Below are 25857 nucleotides of genomic sequence, written 5' to 3'. Positions count from 1 at the left end.
TCTCAGGCCGACCATTCGTGAGACATGTGACTAACTGAAACCCAATCAATAAAGAATACGGTATCCACGATCTAGTATCCAAATCTGTATAAAAGCCAAACTGCCTTTATTAGATTTGATTTTTTCAAAAATTTTAATTTTTTTAATTTATATTTATTTATTTCAATTTACTACTGATACGGCCATTTTTAAAGAATGATGCAATAATCATACATCAGATTTATTTATTCGATATCTTTAAAAAATCGGATGTTGAAGGGGGTAGGCGACCATTGATGACATATCAAGGGATCATAAGTTTCATTTTTTTTTAAATTGGCGAAATCTGTCCAGTAGTTTGGGCTGGAGACTGTCAATATTTATGCCAATTATTTTAAATGTATAGATAGATTGCACAATAAACTAAGTAGGGAGAAAAATTGTAGTAACAATAAACGATGCGTATCAAATGAATAATTTAAAATTTTTATTTATTTATTTACTAAGGTTTTTAGAAACAAATTTCAAATAAAATGGGAAATAGATGAAATTTCAAATACGACTTTATTATTTTTATCATACAAGTATTATATTGACATATTAAAGCGATTTAATTATATTAAACAAAAGTTGTAAATTAAATTTAAGAAAACAAAGAGAATATAAAGAAAATCTATAAAGAAAAAAGGATAAATATAATATGAGGAGTGAGTGAGAAAGTTCGAGTATTTGTTACAGTATCTGTTGTCGCGGATAACCGCAGTCAGTGGTGGTTGTTAAAGTATTATAATACCTTAGGCCTACTTTACATATTGCAAATTACCTTAATTTTCCTTTACCGTCAGTTTATTTTATTAATTTAATATAATAAATATATCGTCTTTTACATAAGCATATTTTTGAACGATGTACGTTATAAAAATAATTTAATTTACAAATTATAATATAGTTTCTCAGGAAAAGATTTTTGAAAGTGTATGTTTGGAGTGTCGCTTTATATGGAAGTGAAACTTGGACAATCGGAGTATCTGAGAAGAAAAGATTAGAAGCTTTTGAAATGTGGTGCTATAGGAGAATGTTAAAAATCAGATGGGTGGATAAAGTGACAAATGAAGAGGTATTGCGGCAAATAGGTGAAGAAAGAAGCATTTGGAAGAATATAGTTAAAAGAAGAGACAGACTTATAGGCCACATACTAAGGCATCCTGGAATAGTCGCTTTAATATTGGAAGGACAGGTAGAAGGGAAAAATTGTGTAGGCAGGCCACGTTTGGAGTATGTAAAACAAATTGTTGGGGATGTAGGATGTAGAGGGTATACTGAAATGAAACGACTAGCACTAGATAGGGAATCTTGGAGAGCTGCATCAAACCAGTCAAATGACTGAAGACAAAAAAAAAAAAAAAAAAAAATATAGTTTAATATAATTCTATCCTCGAATTATAAAATTGAAATAATTTTTATAAAATACAAATTAACCCACCTGGTTGGTCTATTGGTAAAACTCGTCATCGTAAATCAGCTGATTTCGAAGTCGAGGGTTATACTAGGTACAAATCATAGTAAGGGCAGATGCTTTTATTCGGATTTGAATACTAGATCATGGATACCGTGTTCTTTGTTGGTTGGGGTTCAGTTAACCACAGAACTCGAAATGATCAGCCTGAGATCAAGACTACACGTTTAAAATTGTACTTACACTCCAATAGCTAATGATTTTAATATTCGATGCTGCTATAAATAAAAAGATATTAAAAAATAATAATAAAAGTTGTTAAATTTATTACCCTTAATACTTAAAACAAAATAAAAATGAAAAAATATATATTATGCCTGTTAGTATGTTTCACTTTGATATTCATAATTCCACCTTAAAGCCTCTCTGTTTATATAAAGAAATTTTAAAATACATTAACTTACATTGTAAGTGAAAAATATTTCATTGAGATTTGATTTTTTTCCATGTCGGTTAGTGATAAAAGTTGTTTTGAACTATTATCTTTTGAAAATAGTTTACAAATAAAATGTTTTTAATAACTTACTTAAAAATGTCCTTCAACTATTTTCAGTTACTAAAAAAAATTGACTGATATTCAGTCTCTGATAATGGTCGCAAATTTGATTGAGAAAATTTTGAAGTATTTTTTTAATAACGTTTTATTTAAAAAGAAAAATGATTCAATTAATCACTTCAAAAGATTATAGTTTTAAATAATTTAATTTTGATGTTAAAGTTGTATTTTTTCTTTTTATATTGTACATATTGAGTAATCGATATTTATTTGTTTTTAAAACTCTATAAGAAAAACCAGCATATACTAAGAAGAGCCTGTAGGGTTAACATGTAGCTGTTCGGTTTGATCTTTGATGCTGATTCATACTTCACGAAGTACTTTCACTAAGACAAAGTTCAACAAACCCTCTAACTTTAAGAAAAATGAAAACATAACGCCATTATATTATTATCAATTTTACTGATTATATAAAACGAGGAGAAAGTTAAATTTTTAAACTTTTTACATTATGGATTTACAAAAACTTTAATGATGATGTAAGTGTCGAAATCAATCATCTAATTCTAATACTACTATAAAATATACTATCAGTTATAATTTATGATTTTATTTACCAATGATTTATTTTTAGTGCTTTTATAAAAGCTCAATACACTTTTTAGGTAGATTTCATAAGAAATCTACGTAGAGTAATGAGTATCATAATTCGACTTCCGGAAAATTTCGACATATCCTCGCGTTTCACATCCCCCAGACCCCAAACCACTGTCAGCTCAAAAGTTTATATATACATACATATATATGTATATATATATATATATATATATATAAATTTCACTTTCTTTTGGGCATGATAACTGCCGTAATTTTGCGCCAATCACTTTCAAATTTTTCCTTAAAAATAACTTGTCCCAAAATCTCGGTCGAATTCGTTAACGGCCAAAATCGGACCATGGCGGTGGAAATTGGAGGAGTTTTTCGAAAAAAACAAAATATCGCTATAACTTTCTTATTAAGTAAAAATTGCATTCGTTTAATTTTGTATAAGGTCCTAAATTTTATCTAAGCAAATTATTTTTATATCTCCAACCATTGGCCCAGGGAGTTTAAAAAATAAGGTTTTGATGACAAAACATTATACTTCTCTTAATAGGCACAGTATCGAATCGGTTTAAAGTGGTCTTTTGTCCTCTAAACATTACCTAAAACTTTTGTCTAAAACAATTTTTGATTTCCCAACCCTTACGACAAGGAATGACCAAAGCAAAATATCGCTATAATTTTCTTATTAAGTAAAATATTAGTTTAAAGTTCCTACTATTCTTTGGATAAGGGCCTAAAACTTATCTAAGTAATTTTTTTTTTATATCACCATCCATTAGCCTAGGGAGTTGAAAAAATGTGGTTTCGAAAACAAAAAAGAATCATTCCTTCCTTATTAGGTACAGTACCGAATCGGTTTAAAGTGGCCGTTAGTCCTCTAAACATTCCCTAAAAGTTTGTTTGAAACATTTTTGATATGACCAACCCTTACGGCAAGGAATGACCAAAATTTTGGTGAAATTCTAAGAAGAAGATGGGGCTTGTCGTATGCTAAACATGTGAAGCTTTTTTCGCATACAATCAATGTCTTATTGAGTAAATTTGAAAAATTTTTTCTTAACTTTAAGGTGTAAATCTTTGGAAAATATTTGGTATATCTTGGAATATAAGAAAACAAAGATGGACGTGGTTCAAATGTCCTGTCTTAGAGCAGATAACCATATGATGATGATGATGATATAAATAATTTAATTTTATTTATGCATTGTACCTTTTTTAATACTGAGAACTAGGAAATTACTTGTAACGTCAATTCGTATTATTCTTTTTTTTTTTTAATCAAGAAATCTAGGCAACAAAAGCTCAAAAATTATGTATAAATTAATTTAAAGAAAATAGAAGATTTGTTAGAAAATATATTTCATTATATTAGTACAACACTTCTTACATGATCATTACAGAATAATTTTAATAAATAGGATTACTAGAGAATAATAAATTTAAAAAGTTCATCAGTATTTCATTAGTTGTAACTTTTAAGGAAATCAGATGTAGTTTAAATGTATATATATATATATATATATATATATATATATATATATAAATAATATCGTGTTGAATATACAATCTTCCTTGTTTTCAGTGACATAAATAATAATAATAATAACATAACATACGGTGTAGTTATTGCTGTGACCGAGTCAGGTGGCTTAAGTTAAGGGAGGGGGTGGGAACGAACCTTCTTGAAGAAAAGACATACGTTCTTTGGTCGGTTTGTTCGTTCGGTTGAGTCCATACATCCATCCTTTTCGTTCATACGTCGGTTTTACGATATAAGTCGACTTCCTCGCTATCTTTTTTAACAGAGGACGGGGCCACCTGCCCCTCTCATTATGTCTCGGTCCGTTGAGATCCCCACACTCCATACATACTCCGCGGTGGTAGTTGTAGCAATAATAATAGTATTAAAATATATAATCCTATACTTGCTCTGAATTCAATTGTATTTAAATGATTTCATCATCATCGTATAGTCTAAATCAATCATGCCAACGTTTTACCATTACTTTTCCCTCTTTACAGTTCCACGATTTTAAATTTGAATATGTGAAGGTATAACCTGGAAGAAATAATATAGATAAGATATAATTCAGTCTGTTATAAAATTTACCTCGTGTGTAACATCAAAACATATATTATTCTTTCAATATAATTTTCCCTACACTCTCATATATAAACAAAACTATATTCATTTATGTATTCAGTTCTTTATTTAAATCGCTTCGCCTATACGGGTACTAGTGAATCAAATAATTTTATTGTTAGAACTTTTCTAAACAATATTTTGCTTATTTGCTTTGAAAGATGAAAGCATAAATTTTAAGTATTTATAAAGCCTTCCTTACTCTGATTTGTACGTAATTCATACATAATTTAAATTTTATAAAAATAATTTATCAGTAAACTAACCCACACAATTGATTAGTTGTAAATTTTTAACTGTTAATTATTAATATTTGATAATTTTAATTAATATTAATTTACCACTTATACAATTCAATAGAATTTTATAAATCAGTTTATTTAACTGAATTTTACACTCAGAGATAAATAATATTGTATCGTTCGTGTGTTAATGATAAAAGATAAAGGAAATATACAAATGTTATTTATATATCATACTAAAAAATGAATACAGCGAGCTGTGTTCGAGAAAAGTAGTATACAATTCCAGACATGTAGGAAAGGTAAGAACTGAAAATTTTTATAATCTCATTCAGTACATATACGCAACGAATTTGATACAATGAAAACATTAATATATCATGGAAGACTATTGACCGTTAGGTTTTGTTCTAGGGTTGCTTTACATACATCACAGCTATAAACAGAGCAATAACATAATGATATATAATTACGTTTTATATTATTATTTGTAAACATTATTTTAAGGTACTCTTAATAAAGGTAGAATAAAATGACCTTCTTTTATTAGCCTTATTTTATGTGAGAATTTTACTTCGTTCCGGGCGGTGATAACACAAAAGCGTTTTTTGCCCAAAACAAAAAAAATTTCAGCGCATTCACTTTTTATATAAGATATACGGTTGTGATAAATATATACATATATATATATATATATATATATATTACACGGTAATTTTCCAAGTTCGTATACAAAATTTAAATCTACCGTATTTATTTACATAATACTTCTTATTGACAATCCCATATCCCTATTTCCTCTGAAATTTTTCTTGAAGAAGGTAAACCATGATATGACGTAATGTATGAATGCCAATATGATTTTACCCATATACAAATTTGTAATGGGTAATGCATGTATTATGTTACTTGTAAAGATAATTGATAAATTTGTTTAAATTCTAGAATTATGTTTAGTCATTCATTTGCAATATTATTATTACATATATACATACATATATATATATATATGTGTGTGTGTGTGTGTGTGTGTGTGTGTGTGTGTGTGTGTGTGTGTGTGTGTGTGTGTGTGTGTGTGTGTGTGTGTGTGTGTGTGTGTGTGTGTGTGTGTGTGTGTGTGTGTGTGTGTGTGTGTATTTTAATATGCAGATAATTCTAATAACTTCAATTAAACTTTATAAACGCATTCTCCTTATTATAAAAATTAAAAAGATTTTCATACAGACTTATGTTCAGAAACGCTTTAAGTTACATTCTGTCAAATATTTTCTCCTTTTTTTGAATTAAAGTAAAACATTGCATTAAAACATTTATGTAAATGCAATTTAAAAGAGTAAATTTATATAACTTTCATAATCCAGAAAACTTGATCACCATTTCGTGCAAAATTTTTATCCCTTTAAAATATCGTAAAAACACAGATTAAGAAGGTAAATTTTATTATTTTTATGGGAAAGAAATATAAAAAATTGTAGGAAAATTATATTTGTTACAAATCTTTTAAAGTATTTAGTTTTGTGAAATAAAATTTTTACAAGAAATTGTCGAGAATAAAAAAATTTACAAATATAATTTTTTTATTTGTCCGTCATTTTAAAAAAAAAAAAAGAAGAAAAAAGTTTTCAAAAAGTATTCAAAACATTCGAATTAGATTTTTTAAAATAGTTTATGTAGAATCATAAATTTAGCTTAAAAATTTCATTTACCTAATTGGTAGTACCATATTGTGTTATGACTTGAAATCAAATAATTTCCGATCGATATTTATATGATATGATGTGAATTAAACGTACAATATATAAATATTTTTTTACTCTGAGCAATACACTTGTAAACTTTATTAAGACTGCCTGAAACATGCTGTATATATATTTTAATAATTTTCTATCACTGTCTAAAAAGTGTTAAATCTGTTAATTTAAGTAGCGACTTAAATTTTAATTACTAGAAGGGCAGAACAGATTTTTAATCGTTATTTTAAAGTTTTCGATCGATTAAGAAATAATTTGCTTAAAATAAAAATAAATATAATTTTAACTGCTTTCGCTTTTTAATAATTAGAACTTAAATAGACATGTTGTGCTTATAAATATTAAATTTATTACATTAATTATGTATTTTAAATCAAAATAAAGTAATTATATTAATAATAACAATAATAATATAACGTGTAAAAAAGAAAGACATTGAAAAAAAGTTTCTTTTCAAGTACAAGCAAAAATTATAGTACACAGTATGGTAATGGGAATCTGAAAAGACAAGCATACAATGATTATTTTTAGCTGTTGTTTTTAAGTAATAATAACATTATTATTCAATGATTTTTATCAACAAAAATATTCTTTTTTCAAATTTATTATTTAAATGTAAAATATATGTTGATCATTAGTTTCTTTTTTTCACTTTTGTTATCATTTTGAATTTTCTATATTGTTGTTATATTAATCATATGTATTTATGTTAATAAATATCTAATTACATATTATTATATTGAAGTGAAACTATGTATTATTTTTAGCTTTATTTCTTTAATAATTAAGTTGTAAAATTATCATTAATATATAATTTAATTTAATTAGTCCATTTTTAATGACTCATTAATTTCGTTTGAAAATTTTAAGTTATGTAGGCTACATTAATCAACCTAATTTCTCTATTCTTTGTTTTATTTATAATTTTTTAAGTATATTATTATTTCAGATATATTACCAATAGATTGGTTGATAAAAATCATTAAAAAAAAAAAATAGATTACTTAAATCTAGACAAACTGTGATTTCGATAATTAAACAATTATCATTAATATGTATATACGTATATATAGAAAATAAATGAAAAAATTGTAATGAAATTATAATTAATTAATTATATGTACTTATGAAAATCACTACAACACAAGTGTATAACTTGCTTTTTTTACACTGGCAGACAAATTTATTTGTAAGTATTGCTTGCTTATTAATTATTTTTTTTTTTTTTTTACATGTGATATATGTATATATTCTCTAAATTGATTATTGTTTACTGGTGGTAGTAGCCACATCTAGTTTTGCAAAAATTATCAATTTTTATTTATAAACGGTGTCTGATTTTTTCAATAAAAATCGAAAATTGGATTAAAATTATGTTAAAAAGTAAGACAATACCAGGATTTCTTATTCTGGCATTGAATAAAATTAAATTATTACACTTTTCATAATAAATTAAAATATTGTTAGTAATTAAGGGTTAATTAGTGTTTTTATATATTTAAATCATTTTTTATTTAATACAGTTTTCCAGTTTATTTATTTGAGATATTATTTTTAATAATAATAACTTCAAATTACATATTCTTAAATTCTACGAAATAAAATTAGTAAATACACAGTTAACAGATATTATGCTAGTCGAGAGACTTATCATCTTTACCATCGGGTAGCACGTACCACCCAGGTTCAACACGTGGAGCATTTTGAGTCGTCTGATATCCTTGCTATTGTCTAACAAATTTACAGCAAAATGGTTCACATGTGTATTTAGCTTTCATATATTTCGAGCTTAGTCATTGAATCTTCCCACGAACCAAGGAATCCCCAGATACTCATGGATCTCATTATTCCTTACGAACCACGGCAGTTCCGTTATGTTCCTGATTATTTGGTTCTGGAACCGCTGTATGACCTTGACATTGCATTTTGTACCTTATAGTTGAATGCCGTAGGTCCACATGGGTTTCAAGAATACCTTAGGCAACAGTATGTTGATAAGACAAATGAGATTCCCTTCCAGTAACCAATATATCCGCTTAAAATTAATGTTTATTTGCTTTCTTGTCTATCTTAAATGACCTCTCCATGCCATATGACGATCTAAGTGCAGACTTAGGTACCGTACACTGCTGGAATGTGGAATGTCTATATTATTCGTGGATTCGCGAGCAGTCTGCTCTTCTCATCGCAAATATAACGTGATTGGACGTTCCCGCATTAACCTTTACCTATTTACGTAGTCATACTGTGAGAAGATCCAACGCTAATTGCAGTTTACCCGGCCTACAGTCGTGTCATCGTCAATCGCCAAAATTGCCGTGTCATTCGCAAATGATGCAACTGTGACATAGTCCGGAGTAGGGAGTTCAACAGTGAAGCTCAGGTATAAAAACGGTCCTAAAACTGAACCTTGTGGAACTCTTGAATTAGTGTCAAAAAAGTTACACAGCTCCAGATTATATCTAACTTGTGAAAAGCGACTATCCAGGTAGCTACGTTACATTAAATAGATTGGTTAGGGTAGGCTCGACTTCAACTTGTAAAGAAAACCAGGCAACCAACCTTGTCAAAGCTCTGCTGCACATCCAAAAATGCCGCTGAACAATATTCCTTCCATTTCAGACACCTTAAGATAACACTAGTAATTTTATGAGTTTGTTCGCTAGTTTAACAATTACTTTTGATGCCAAACCAATGGTTGGGTATTACAACTTTGCTTTCTAAAATAGGCCATAGTCTTCTAAGGAAGATACTCACGAATATCTTAGGTACAGTCAGCAATAAGCTTATAGATCTGCAAGAAGATATATTATCCTGCACAGGCTTATCAGGTTTCAAGACCGTTGTTATTTGTAAAATGGGTTTTCGACGTCGGAAATACATTATTCAAAAAATAATGTATTTTTTTAAAAATTAAATAGTTTTTCCTCCAATTATTTCAAGAGAATATTTATAAAAAATTATAAAAATATTTTATTCGAATATTTTTAACGTAAAATAAATGTTAATGTTGTTTTTGTATTTAAATGAATCTATATGGTTTGCTATGGGAATTGGGTGTGTTGGCATAACTATTAACCAGTTATAATTTACATAAAACAATTTTATTTATATATATATATATATGCAATACATAATATAGTATTACTATTTACTAGTCTAGACCCCACCTTTTCACGGATCGGCGCTCTTATGCATGGAAGCATACGCATCTTTCACGCTATATGAACATCACCTGAGACCTTCTTAAGGATTCCATACTCACGCAATTACTGTGACTCGACGCCACCTGTTACTGATGTTATTGTTGTTTTTATTCTTTTATTATTATTATTCTTGTTATACTTGAGACTTCACCAAATTTAATTTTGTTATTATCTTACACCCTCCTTAAAATAAACCTGATTTTACAAACTCTACTTCCTTCCTATTTTGCTTCATTATTCATTATTTTTAATCAGCTACTGTTGTTAAAGCATCAAATTGTGTGGTTATATTGTGTTTATGTGTATACGTGCGTGTACATTTATAACTATATATATAGTGTAATATACATAATACACTTGCTTTACTTGAAACGTGTATCATGTTCCGTGGATTAAATTAGTTAATAATGTACGTTGAACCATGCTAATATTATAATATAGTGTAAAATATGTGTAACGTAATTAAATTACTCTTTCTTTTTTTTTTTGTATAATGCATTCAAAAACGGTCTATTACTTTGTAGTTTATGTAACATTGTAATAAATTTCGCTTGTTTATAAATTACTATGGTTGTTGTACGGCATAATAAAAAAAATATATATATTTTTTTTGTTTTATCAACGCCATAATAATACAACTAAATGATAGATAGGGTGAAGCTCATACGTTATATTGAATTCTTACTATAATAAACGTTAATAAAAATTAAAAAAAAAAATCAAATTAATATATATTTGTATTTGTTAGTTTGATTTTATATATATATATATATATATATATATATATAAAATACGGTAAGGAAAGACGACGGTTTTACAGCATTTGCAAGACGCCATCAACATAAACCCTAAAAATGTGGTATGGCTGAATAGGGAATTACTCTCTGGGTGTGTGCATCAAACAGATTTAAGACGAAAAATAAATTGAAAAAGTGTTGAAAGTGCAACAAAAGTAATTAAAATTAAAATATGTTTCAAGTGCCCATTAATGCGTCCAATCGCCACCGACGCGCCACCGTCTGGTCACTGTAGACAACCAGTATCAGTATTAATGTTTTAATAGTAGTTATATTTTTCATGTTTTCTAATCTTCTGTACAATTTTTTACTGTACCATTTAAACCGTTGCCTTACTTTTCCTCTGTTTAGAAATAAACTATTACTGCAGTAACGTGATTTGTTTTTATTTTTTTTAAACTTAAATTGCCAGATTTTTGCACGGGTCCGTTTGTATATACTCTCATAACACTGGTAGGAATTCTGTGAAAATTATAAAAAGAAGATTCCTGATCATCCGAAAAAATATTTTTTAAAATGGCCCAAAAAATCACCTCAATAGGACTGCAACAATTTAAAGTCAACCATTTAAAAAAAATACTTCCAAAATGCTTGTTTTACTGATAAATTTGACACTTATATTTATATTATATATTTTATTTTTTAAAAAAACCATTACAATGTGTGTAATCAGTATATTTCTCTGGGTGTTTCCTTTCTATCTTCAGTAGATTTTCAAAACAAACTTACCTTAAGAATAAACATCGATTGGTATATTTATTTATTAACATGTTCTACCACAACATAAAATATAATTGCTTTAAACAGATATCCAATTGATTAACTGTATACGTACATTTAGGTTTACATTACATGTCATTCAATTTACGAAGAAGCTTGTGTCGAAAATAGTACGACTTGGTAAAATTGGTATATATCTGAAGTAATAATTTTCAAAGAATAATATGAAGAAAGGAAGACATGGATCTTAACCTTCTTCTACCAAGCATTACTGATGCAAATAATAACATTTAACGGGACAGTAGACAACGCAATTATTGCCCGGACATATTAGTAAATTATGTTGCTTGCACAACTGTTAAAAGGGAATCCGTTCATCAGACGCGCGCGCGTGCGCGCGCGCGCGCGTGTGTGTGTCAGCATTCATAGATATTTGATTGGGAATAAAATCCATATCTCCTCTCCTGTTTATTTTAGTCTTTTATAAATATTGTTGCATCTCTTTCCTCTTATACCAATCGTACGTTTTTCGACTAAAACTTATTTATAAACTGAATATTAACTAGTGTAAGCTAAAAACTTACGTTTGCAATTATTAACAAGGATACCTTTTTAAAAATGTTATGGAAGATATTAGTAATAAATATATTGGATGACAACGAAAAGTATTTACATCAAAACAGAATAAAATATACTTCAGAACGGAAGCTAAATTTTAAAATAAATTATGAAAAAAGACATTATATATATATAACATAGAAGGAAATAAAAAATAATATTATTTTATTATTGTAGAATTAAAAGGTAGGTAGTGGCGTACGACATATTTCAACGTTCACCAAAGTACAAAAACAGAAGCAATAGAAGGAAAACAAACATTGATCTAACAAGACAAAATAGAAGGACTTTTAAGTTCTTTTCTTTGCTTTGTCTTTAAGCCGCCGACAAACAAATTACAATTTATCGTATGCAACATGGAATATGCTAAGAATACTTTCACGTAATTGCTCTTTCTTCCTTAATAGAATTAATCTCATTTTTTATCAAGGTTAAAAAGATATGAAAATGATGAGGATCTAAAACAACATGCAAAATATTTAAAATAACATTCCATTCAATTCAACATATTCTCTCTCTCTCTCTCTCTCTCTGTCTCTGTCTCTCACTCTTCTCTGCAATACATCGTTTGTATAAAGAAAGAGAGAGAAAGAGTGAGTGCGTTTGTGTATGTGTGTGCGCGCTTCATGCACGTATATATTTTGTTGTCTTATAATTTATATCGGTCAAGATTTTAATAGTGAAGAACGCCGTGAATTTCTATACTGCGGTACTGTTTTGTACCTATATAACAGAAAGGACAGCCGCTTCTGTTTGTTATATTGCCTACGTATTATGCTACGTAAAAGAGTGAGTGCAGACCGTTGCTCTACTATCTTTTAAAATGAGTAGAATATGCCAACGATTTGATGAAGAATTTTCTCTTAAGAAATAACATTACTTCTACCGCTGCTGTATGTAATAGGCTACAGTGTTAGACTCTCACATTAATCACTTATTATGTCCATAAATTATTATTTTTTTCTTTTGTGTGGAGTTTTTTTCTATTTTATATAAAATGTGGGCCAAATATGCAGCTGCTTTTGATGGTGATGTTATTTAAAAGCTTCTGAGAAAATTTTAATATATTTTTTTTTTTAATTCTTATGTTATTTTATCATAAGAGCTGCCCAAAGCTTAACACTTAATTATGAAAATATGAGCGGCTGTTTCATACGGATTTTTTATATAATTTTTGACATATTCATCTCAGTGTTATTTTTAGTTATAAAAAAGAGCTCGTTAATTTTTTAAAGTAAAGGTTATATTTATTGGTGTTTTTTTTTGTTTTTAATAGCTGTTTCGAGTTAAAAAAATTATTGAAATAATTTCTTTGTTTCTGTCCAAATATACTCTTAAAATCTAAATTTCGATACGTTTAATTATTTCCGTTAAAATAACAAAATTTACAATTTTTGGAGTTGAATTAATACAAAGTATAAAATTTTCTCGTTTTTTAGGGTATAGGTTGCAATATTCTTTACTAGAAAGACCTATCTTTATTTATATTAATTATTTTCTAACCTAAAGAAAATATTTTAATTTTTAGATTTATTAGAAAAAAATAACTCCAATTATTTGAACAAATACATTTTTTTTAATTGAATAATTTATTTCCTCTCTTGTTATATAAGATATTTTATAATTCTTGCCATCTAATAATGTCTCAATTAGAAAAAATAATAATATTTTTATAAAAATTCCAATAATATCCATTATGTTCAACATTATTTGAAATATAGTATTTACTAAACCCTTTTATCATATTTTGAAAAAATATAATAGAATCAATCCTTCTAAAACAAAAATTTCCTTTTGAATTTCATTATTTGAACACCATAACTGTACTTAACAAATGAACTTCTTTCCAGCGGTACAGAATTTAGAAATTTCATATATATATATCAAAAATAGTTTCCCAGAACCAATACTTCCAATTCACACCCACATATATGCATTCATTTAAAAAAAAATTAATGTAACTGAAATTTTTGTTTTCGGTTAACCTCAAATCTACGTTTGTATAAAACATTACTAGGAAAATAATATAATAAGTGTTTACGATGAACATATTTAGATATTCTTATTTAACTCTATCATAGTTTCTAAGAAAATGAAGTTAATTTTTTACTTTAGATTCTGTACTAAAAAGCATTTCCATCGAGTTTTCAATAATGAAATTTTACGCCTTAGAAGTCAATTATTGCCTTCCTCCGTGGCCTGAGTGGTACTGTCTCGGCCTTTCATCCGGAGTTCCCAGGTTCGAATCCCGGTCAGGCATGGCATTTTCACACTCGCTACAAATCATTCATCTTATCCTCTGAAGCAAAACCTAACGGTGGTCCCGGAGGTTAAAAAAAAGAAAAAAAAAGAACTCAAATATTAAAATATTTTTTACATTTTTTAAATTTATTTTTTTCTGAAATGCATTAGAGAATGTTCTTCGTTTAATTTTAGTCACCGTTAGAACATAGAACGTAGAACATTTATAGAGTTTGCTTTTATGTTCACTTATAGGCTATAGGCTACATTTTTAAAATCTCTTTTTAAGTTCATTCATGCTTTTGTAATTTCTTCGTATTTTTCTAATACAATCGTAGTTCTGAAGATATTAAAAAATTATTGATTCATTTCTTTTAGATTTTTGAATTTAGTTTTTTCTTGATTTTAGTTTTGTTGATTCAGTTTTTTAGATTAGTTTTTTGATTACTATTATGATCTGTTTTAATTAATATTATATAACATTAAAATATTTAATTAATAATTATATGCAAATGAACTTCTTTGCAGCAACACAGATTTTAGTAATTTCTAAATATAATAATACATACTATTTTAGATATTATCGTAATCTATTTATTTATACAATAAAAGTTAAAAAAAATATATTTTCTCTAAACACGAGTAAGTAAACTGTTATAAGAACAGATTAGAACTTTTTTTTAGTTTTAATTTGATTAAAAACAGAATAGGTTAAAACTTGATTACTACTACAATGAAGTGGACTACATTAAATAAAATAGTATATCTACGATATTTATAGTACTTATAGCTTGAATTAAGAACTATTAGAGACGTGATTTTAAAAATAATTAAACAAAAATTATCTAAAGTAGTAGGCTGCAGTTGAGAAAACTGCCACTTTTCGAATTAAATTTACAAAACAAATACTTTTTATGACGATATAAATTTATAATGTGGTGATTTTGAATGCAGTATTTAAAAAACCAAATTCGCAATACGACATTGGTCTACGTCAGTGATTCCCATACTGTGCGCCGCGGCGCCTCGGGAAGCCCCGGCCTCTTCACAGAAGCGCCGCGAAATATTGTAAACGCTTCGTAATTAATTGAGCCAGGACAGTTATAATTATTAATTTAATGTTAATAAAGTAAAAAAATAGTGAAGATACACAAGTTTTTATTTATTTTTATCTCTTACGAGTAATCATACTTTTATATAAGGTAGGGTGCATAGAAAAATTTTATTTGAAAAAGGGCACCGCGATTCGGAAAAATTTGGGAACTACTGGTCTACGTGATGTAAAGGAAAACTCTGGTAAAAAAATCTAATCCTACAGATTAAGACATTACTATGGATAAATTTGTATAGTTTATGAAGATGGACAATGTAAATAATATAACGGCAACGATATTAAAATGATTGTACAGTAATAAAAATGTGATAATATTACTTAATTATCATAGAAGAATAAAGATTTTTATGTAAAAATATAAAAAATTCACTGAAAGGTATTATTGTTATAGTTTTTTTTTTCAACGGTCACCAAGATATCTTCCATTAGAAAATTTCGATAATTTGATTTTTTTCTTTCCATTTTTTAAATTTATTTTTTAAACAAATTTTTGTGTAGTTTTTATGTTGAGACATTGTGATGCACACGTGCAATAACCGGTCATAATGAACTCAGGGCCAAAGCAATTGAGAAGGCTTTCTTCTTCCTGTCATCTTCTTAAAGGTACCTTTACCTCACTCCCTCTCTTCTAAATTCTGTCTATCCATCTACAAGTATCTATCAACTAATACCTACCTACCTACCTTATTTCTTATGCTTCTTTTCTATCTAATAGTTTAATCCTTATTGTTGGCTGTATTTGTCGTTAGTATAACACGAACGTTCTATCTTCATCGTTCTGTGTTGTTTTTTCATTTATTCAATTTTTTACCCAAAATTACGGTTTTATTTTACATTTTATCTGTATTAAATTATACTTTTTATTTATATTGTTGCATAAAAAAATACACAGAGTACTAAACAAATGTTGAATAAAAAATATCATGGTTAATTTTTTTTTATATTTTTATGGATAAAGTTTAATATAAATTAGGCTGTACTGTTTAATACATATTATTTAATTTAAGACATTTTTTTTCATAACAAAAAAATAGATTAATAGTTGCAATACCAATTTAAAACATCTAAGGTAAAAGAGGTATCATAATTGTTTTCTCTGGCAGTAATAGTTTTTATTGTATAACCTTAGTTTCTATGGAGAAGGAGTGAAGAAAATAATTTGTAGAGCTGAGTAATATAATGCCGCTATGTTGCATTATATTTGGTTTAGTAAAGAAGGCAATTGGAAACCACTTCACTCATCACTTCCTTTACAAAGCCTAGCATGGGATAATTGTTATTTTTTATAATGTTTATGTTACTTTTGAAAACGAATTACAATCTATTCCAGGTTGCTTACTGCAGTTAGTTTTGAGTGTGTTCGATTCTTTTAAAAATCCGTCTAAAACCGCTGTAGGGAAAATGTGGTTTTACAGTTTCCAATTCTGGTTAAATAATATCATTTTCAGATGTATAGCAGTATAACGACTTAAAAAAACTTATTTTAATAATTGTTTTTGAATTGTATTTCTTACTTTGGATTTTGTCCCTGAAATAACTAGTATTTGCTATATATTAATAATATCGATTACAATATTCTGTTAATATTAAATTAATTAAATATTCTGTAATTAATTAAATTACTCGCATTACATAATCTACTTACTATTCCTCATAATTTAACAAAGTAGAAAGTATGCCTTTTTATTTTTGGATCAATTTTATTTTAAACATCTTGATTATTTTCTATCTTATAGAATTAATTTTAAAACAAATTATTTTCTTGAATGGTCTATATCTTACATTTATTTTTTAATTACTTATATTTATTTTAATTTCAATTCATGACATGGATTTGCAAAACGTTAAAATAAGATTTATTAACTAAGCTCAAAAAAATATTTAGAAAATTGGACCTAAAATGGAGTACATACATCTCGTATGTCAATGCTCTTCACATTAATAAAGAAGTGAAATTAAATAACAAAAAAAAATTAACGATGTTTTATTTATATTGCAGGAAAAGCCACATAAGTGCGGTTTATGTTCAAAATCATTTCCAACACCAGGCGATCTCAAATCACACATGTACGTACATAACGGATCATGGCCATTTAAATGCCATATATGCAACAGAGGATTTAGTAAGCACACCAATTTAAAGAATCATCTATTCTTACATACTGGTAAGTTTATTATTTCTTATTCTTAGTTTATATTATTTATTACTGTATAATAAAATAAATATTTTCTCCTAATTAAATAAATAAATAATATTATAACTAAGTTAAGAGAGGGAACGGCTCATCAATAAAATTTCACCAACAACCGTCTTTTAAAGTCCTTTGGTTTTATTACTCCGCTATAAATATTTTATATTGGCTTAGCTAAGGCGTTTATAGGTTTGTTTAATATCTTCTACTTGTAATTACCGTTGGTGATTATTACAGTTCACTTACTATATTCATAGTAATACTGTTAGTACAGATTGAAATTTAATTACTGATAAAATTAATATTTTAATGAATTTTGTAAACATGTATTTGGATTTAAGAAATTCCTTAATATATAATATATACTTTCATCCGGATATCCCGGGTTCGAATCCCGGTCAGGCAAGGTATTTTTCATACGCTACAAAATTCCATTTTTATATCCCACGCACAAACTTTCAATCTTATATGGCGAAATCATCAAGCAAAAAAAATTTAATAATTTTTTAATTTCTTATAAATACGTCAAGATTCCAGTACAGTTATTAAAGGATTATTTCCTTTGATAAAAACTTTACGATCAAATTTTTTCATATTAATTAACTTTTTTAGATCCTGAAATGACCACGAAAATAATCATGGAAAGATTCACAATTAAAATGTAGATAGTTTTAAAACATGCCGAATTGAGATACTCAAAACCTATTTTTTTTTAACTTTAAAGGTTTATTTCAAAGAAACTATATGTAAATCTTTAAATTTTACGTCAAATATTACATGAAAGAGAAGCATCCAGTGATACTTCTCAAAAAAAATAATAAACGTATGATAAATGACACATAAATAACGCTAAAAATTTGATTTAAAAAATAAAATAATTGTAAAGGCCAGAGATAATTGTAAACTCTAGAAGTAACGAATACATCGAATTCATCAGAAAAATTAAGTTAAAAAAATATCAATTGTAATAAACACATAAATATAATCCTAAAGCCTAGAAAATAAACAATATTTAATCAGAATAATAGTAAGCCGGAAATATATTATCATCTTAATTAACCTAGTATAGTATAATTCGAGATATACGACCATCCTACTGAATCGTTCAAAACCTCACAGTCGTGAGGCTTATCTTCTCCATCATCAGCATCCGATCCCTAGGTCCAACACGTGAAGCCTTTTGAGCCGTCTGAGATCTTCGTTGTCCAACAAACTTAAAGCTAGATGGTTAACATTAATGTTAAGTCGAGATATATAATTTGTACTCAGTCGTCCAATCTATTCGTTAACAAATGGGATTTCCATGTACTCGTAAATCACAGCACTCTTCATGAACCACGTTGGATGCGTTAGGGTCCTTATCATTCTCCTGTGAAACCACTGGATGACCTCCATATTGCTTATACTAGAATTATCCCGTAGTTGAATCTTATATGTACAGATTGGCTTCAAGAGCACGTATGTCAGCACTTTGTTCGACAGAGAAAGTTGAGATGCTTTATTTACTAGCCAGTAGTTTATTTTAAATTTGATATCAAACAATGTAGATAAACAAGGCAAAGTTGATAAACAAAACAATTGAGAATTTTTTATCGTGATTTCATGTGTATTTGTCAATCATTAAACTAATTTAATATAAAATTAATCTTTTGTTCTAAATGTTTGCATTTTAAAGTTCAGTTTATTTTAATCGTTCCATATTACCATTAGAAATTAAACAAGTATTTAATTAAAACTAGTTTTTTGGGTGAAATTGTTCCAGCTTCAGAGATGAAAAAATATTTTTAATAATATTCTAACAAAGAATTTTGATTTAGAAAAATGAACAACTTAGTTAATTCATAAAATAAAACAGTAAGAAAATAAAAAAATAAAAATAAGTTTAACTGGACTAATAAAATATGGAAAATAATAGAAAGAGTAATACGGAATAAAAAAAAATGTTTTGATCATTTTTAGTATATGCTGATTGTATCAATCAATAAAATTAGAAAATCATTTCAAATCTCAATTTATTGTTATTATTTATGTTTTTAATCTGCAATTAATGTTGTTGAATTAATTATAAAATTATTAATTAATTTCCCTACATCATAAATTCGTATTTGCAGATTAATAACCGGTATTATTAAAATTACTAATATCTATTTGATTTTATTAATTTTGATTTTAATTTATATTATGCTTGTTATGTAAAATTAATAACTTTTCACGATGGTAATTCGCTTTTAGTACAACATTCATTAAAAGTTTGAGAAAATTTATTGCTATATATTTACTAAGAGTAATAGTTTATTACGCTTCAAATTCTGTGCATTAAATTTGATCTAGTTTCATGAATATACGCGTATTTCATATAACGATAAAGTGAGTATTTTGAAAGAGTAGTTTTTGAAATTGGTGAAAAAAATTATTGAATTATCCTCATTATTACTTGTATTTTTACCATTAGGCAAGTCCTAACCATTTGCCGGCCTCCGTAACACGAGTGGTAGCGTCTCGGCCTTTCATCCGGAGGTCCCGCGTTCGAATCCCAGTCATGCATTTTCACACACGCTACAAATTATTTAATCTCATCTCATTCTCTGAAGAAATACCTGACGGTGGTCCCAGAAGTTAAAAAAAAGTCCTAAGCCTCATTAATTTTTTTTTATTTTCCTTAGAAATGGATTTTTTTTGGTTTTATGTTTTTTATTACAATATGACTTTACTTTCACTTCTTCATTTCATCTTTTTCTAATATTACCAATATTATATCTTTTTTATTCCATTACTGAAATAATGGCTAAAAGTTTGAGTTATCACAAAAATTATTGAGTTTGAGAATTGTAAAAATGATCGTCGAAATTATTGACTCACTTTTAATTTTCACAGAACATAATTCTATCCAATATTTAATAAATAAAACTTGGAGATTTTTGGTAAATTTATTACGCCACTGGTTCGAATCCCGGTCATGCATTCTTAGTACAAATTCATAAATAAATATGTGTGCAAGCATGTGCGATAAAGAAATATAGAATATAGCGATAAGGAATACAGCTAAATGGTACCTAAAGATCTACTTTCTGGGTAGGTAGATAAAAATACAAACTATAACAAACAGTTTTTTCTGTAGAGATTTATTTTCAGTATTAAAACCCAATTTAATTTGATTTGAAAATGTACAAGTGGAATTTATTTTCATTTATATTTTACGAAATTCTTAAAATCTTTATATAAAGACGGAAAATGCAAATTTGTAAAAACTTTATTTGAGGCAGCTGAAAACGTGAATAAAGGATACGACCTTCTTCATCTCTTCACTTGTATAGTTTTTACTTTCTTGTACGAAGTAAAGGAAGTGAGGATAGCGAAAAATTTCGGTTTCCAGATTTCAACGGAAATGTCCTTTTTTGACCATCCCTGAATCCATTTTGACTAGTTTCGGCGTGACGTCTGTACGTACGGATGTATCTCACATAAATTAAAAACGATTAGCCGTAGAATGTTGAAATTTTGGATTTAGGACTGTTGTAACATCTCCCATTTTTATTGCAATCGTCTGAACCAAAAAAGCCCAAAATCAAATATATTTGGATTATGGACTTTTTCTTAACTGTAGTTAAGAAAAAGTCCTCATTGAGAGCCCTCATTGAGAGCTTTTCAACGGTATATCACAGGTGGTACTTATTTTCATTGGTTCCAGAATTAAAACCAAATGAAATATTTGGATCTTAGGGGAAGGCACATCGTGTCGAATCAGACTTCATATCCTTTTTATTAACTTTTTTTATTTTTATTTTAAATTTATTGATTTATTAATAATTATTAACGTCTCATTGTAAAAATATTTTTACGATGAATAACAATTCAATAATAACAACAAAAAAAACACAAACGATATCAGAAGTTTTTAATGAAATAAAATGTTATGTACTTATATTTTGTGATAATGTAATTTAATAGGCGTACAAGGAAGTTTTGTACACATCAGATTTTTCTAATATGTTGTACACATCAGAATTTTATCATTTAAGATAAGTTAATAAATAATTTCGTTGGATATGTATAAAGTATTATTTTTTTAAATCGAAAAAATAGTTTTGTAATTCTTGAATTTCGTGAATATAATAGAAATGTAAGAAATTTTCCTACAGATTTACTATGAGCTTTCGAAGTTTTGTATTTTTCTATTAAAAAGATAAAAAATGAAAAAAATAAATGTAGGCCTCAAGCCCGAATATAAAAACAAAAATAAAAAAATAAGAACTTTATTTTTAAATGTTATACATCAATTTAAAAAGCACGTAGTTTTATCTTTTACTAATCATATAGCGTTATCTTTTGCAAAAATTGTTAAATACAGTAAACGAGTATATTGTAAATAATAACATAACATGTTTTATAAAAATATTCTGTAGAATACCACAAAGTATAAAAGATTTTTTTAAAAAATATATCAATTTTTATTTAAAATTGCTAAGATAAATAATTAGATTATAAATATTCAGCAAAATACAAAATAAAATGTTGCAAGTTTAAAATTTCAACTGGTTTATTCCTGTATATACAATAAAAATGAATTATATAATTTGACTAAATATAATATATATATACTTAATAAACAATCTATTCATTTATCCCATATTATTGTTATAAAAACCCATCAGTTCTGCTAGCGAATTTGTATTTGCGCTGAATTATCGCAAAACATATACAATAAAGTGTTACGAACATAAGTACGACATAAATACATTTATATACGACATAAATACATAATGAATAGATCGAGTGTGTCTCTTTCCTTGTTTAGCCTCCGAAACCACCGTAAGGTATTACTTCAGAGGATGAATGAGAATGATGCGTATGAATGTGAATGAAATCTAGTCTTGTACAGTCTCAGGCCGACCACTTGTGACAAGTGTGATTAATTGAAACGGAACCACCAAAGAACACTGATATCCACGGTCTAGAATTCAAATCCGTATAAAACTAACTAACTTCCTTTACTAGGATTTTAACCTTAGAACGCTCGACTTCAAAATCAGCTGATTTGCGATGACGAGTTAACCAATATTGGTGGTCTATTTAGTGTGATCAGTATAGATCTCGTTGATTGATATCAACTAATTCTTATAATCTATTTCAAAAAACGAGGTTATGTATTCGACTCGTATATTTTTTAATGTTTTTTTTTTCGCAAATAACGTTTTTCCTTATTAATCCGATTGAAATAAGCCTTGCTGCAATCAACGCAGTTGCTTTTTGCGGTGGTATCATGATGTTGAAAAAGTTTTTTAAAACATAAAAGATTGGTCAGAAAATTTGCAAAAAAAAGTTTTTCACCGTCCGGCTTTCAGATCCTATATATAATATACAGCATTGGTAGGGATAGTGGGAATCTTATAATTCTGTATACGTGTATCACATTGTCTTGATAACGGTTCCATTTTTTTTTAAATAATTAATTTTGTTTTTTTAATAGTCTTAAGCAAAATCTTCCGTTAATTTTAATAACAAACTTCACCGAAAATCGCTGGTTATTTTACGTATTTTTTATTTATAATTAATCGTCACGAATATAATATTTTTATTTATGTTTGTTTATTTTGTCTTATATTTTATGTATTATATTTTATAATAGTAATAGTAAAATTAATAAATAATATGAAACGATTATTTCTTATTGATATAGTTACTTTGTTTGGTCTGTTAGGTGTGAATTGTTCATTTTGTTGGTCAGTCGGTTTGGTTAGTCGGTTGAGTTGTTTGTAATGTAATGTAATGTAATGCATTAGTATTAAAGATTGTGATTGATTGTTATGCGTTATGTTCGTGTGGATAATAGAGACGGTGAGATGTTGAGATGGTAAGCACAAGCATATCTTCACAAAATAAGAGTAGTAGCAATAATAACAATAATAATAGTAATAGAAATAATAGTGGGTAGGAGTCCCTCCCCTGCGGGTTGGGAGTAGTCGCGTTCTCTGTTATGCTGCTGCTTCTATTGCCGCGCGGTAGTCTTTCTTATAGAAAGAGAGATAAAGAGAGAAAGAAAAGAAACAGAACTGACTGAGATTGTTGACCGCTCACTATGCAAATGAGCAGATTAACTTCTGGTCGGGGATAAATTATCAATGTGTCCGCTCGTCTATAGTTCGTTCTTTCGTTGAGTCCGTCGTACGTCCGTTGTTGGTTAGTTCGAGGAGACTGTTATACCAGAAGAGAACAGCTACGGTAACAGCTAACAGCAGCCCGTTTACCACTCTCTTCTATTCTATATAGCTTAAGCCAGAAAGAGATCTGCCCGAGCTTTTTTTCTTCTTCTTCTTCTTATTCTTGTTCTTCATCTTCATCTCCTATGTCTTATACTTCTTTTAAGCTATAATATAGCTTCAGGCTTCCCTCTCTCACCTTTTTTCTCTCTTTCTCTGTACAACCACTTTATATTGGATGATGCCCTAACCAGTAGCAATATGCATAAATTACTTGACCGAACTATTATACGAACGACTCCGCCCGTCCCGTAATGGCCCCGACCCCGACTTCCTACAGGATTGATCAACCGGCGCCTCTATTCTCTACGTATATATTAGAATATCAATCCGGTATAGATGTATGTATGGTTAGATGGATGGACGGTTAGAAATACAGTGTCTTTAATATACTTTCTTTAATAATACTTAACCGTCCGGCTTACTTAATTCTCCATTTAACCTTTTATCATTATCCTTCAAACGGACGACTACAACAACCAACAACTTCAATTTAATTGCGAGACTTCATTTGATTCACCTTGTCTCAATACATGTATACATCTATATATATAGTTACTGTGTTACTACATCTGGTAAAATATTAGGCCGTATAGCAATTTCACAACGACAAACCCAGCTTCTATCAACTCTTCCTCTATATATCATATAGATTATTTATATGTAATGATATTTTATAAAATAAACAACTATCCTCATCAAAAGAAAGTTGATTTATTTTAAACAACATATAAATCATTCATTCCTTTCATTTAATTTCGTTCATTCTAATCTTTCATTTATATATATATATATTATCTACTACTACATTCTGATACAGTTATTATTTATACTACATTTCGAGTTGATAAATCAACGGTGAAAAATTAATTAAAAAGATAAATATATTTTAATAAACAGTTATAATACATGCAACCTAAATCGAAAATCAAAATTTTAATAATTAAAGAAAAATGTTTCCGTTGATAACGAAAAGTAGTAGAATAGACTTTTTCCCTTTTTTATAATCTTCAGTTCCTCCTTTCTGTACTTAATGAAAAATATTACTTCATGTACTTTTTAAATATTTAACTTTCTATAATTTTTGTATGAGTTCACAACTTGAGAATTGCTGAATCGAGCGATATTTTTTTCAGATTATATATGCTTTTGGTAGTGGTTTTAGTTCACAAAAAATTACGTAAATATTTTTTTAGTTAAAAAATTACAAAAATTTAAATTATTAAAACTTTTAAATGTATTTATAATCGCTTACTTTTTCAATTATGATTATTTTAATATTCATCAAATTAAATTAAATTTAAAATTTTCCTTTAATTATTATTATTATTTTTTTATTATAATCTGCGGGAACACACAAAAGATTTTTACATTAATATCAAATAAAATTAATAATTTTAACGAAACATAAAAAAGATATCTAAGTTTGTACCGTAATTTTCCAAACAAAAAGAATTATCTGATAAAACAAAAAATAAAGAAAAAGACATTTTTTATATCTGAAAATAGTTTATTGTTTTAATTTACGATATTTTATTAATTATTGGTGAATGTTAGAAGAAATTATTTTAACCGATATTATTCCATTTATTAGAAATACTTTTAATTTATATTTATAAAAAATCTGACTTGAATATATGACTTGAATCAATTAAATAGATAAAAAAACTAATGAATTAATTAAAAGTAAAATTAAATTAAAATCACGAATCATTTTTTATAATAGTCTAAATTAATATTTCGTTTAAATAATATATTTTAAAAAATTACTATGTAAAATAAGAATAAGCTTTTGAGGTATATGACCGCCTCTTATTTTATATTTAACTTTAATATTATAATCTTTTAAATTATTTGTTTTTCTGATTTTTATCAAAGTGATTCGTGTTTGATTTTATACGTTTCAGTTATATTTGTAACATACATCAACGTAATAAAACCAAAATAAGCTCAATTTTAATAATTTATCTGTTTTATAA

At 27.4% G+C, this 25857-nt stretch overlaps 1 protein-coding gene across 1 annotated transcript in view; it reads left to right on the top strand.

Moving 5' to 3' along the window:
* Positions 1 to 25857, top strand: part of LOC142326720 (uncharacterized) — a 420625-nt gene that overhangs the window by 279078 nt on the left and 115690 nt on the right. Inside the window, exon 6 of the mRNA XM_075369365.1 lies at positions 17429 to 17594. Coding sequence (XP_075225480.1) covers positions 17429 to 17594 — 166 coding nt within the window. The remainder of the gene's footprint in view (positions 1 to 17428; positions 17595 to 25857) is intronic.

This window comes from Lycorma delicatula, chromosome 6 (assembly GCF_047948215.1).
Source record: "Lycorma delicatula isolate Av1 chromosome 6, ASM4794821v1, whole genome shotgun sequence".
Classification (NCBI taxonomy): domain Eukaryota; kingdom Metazoa; phylum Arthropoda; class Insecta; order Hemiptera; family Fulgoridae; genus Lycorma; species Lycorma delicatula.
This window is presented reverse-complemented; position numbering and strand designations above follow the sequence as displayed.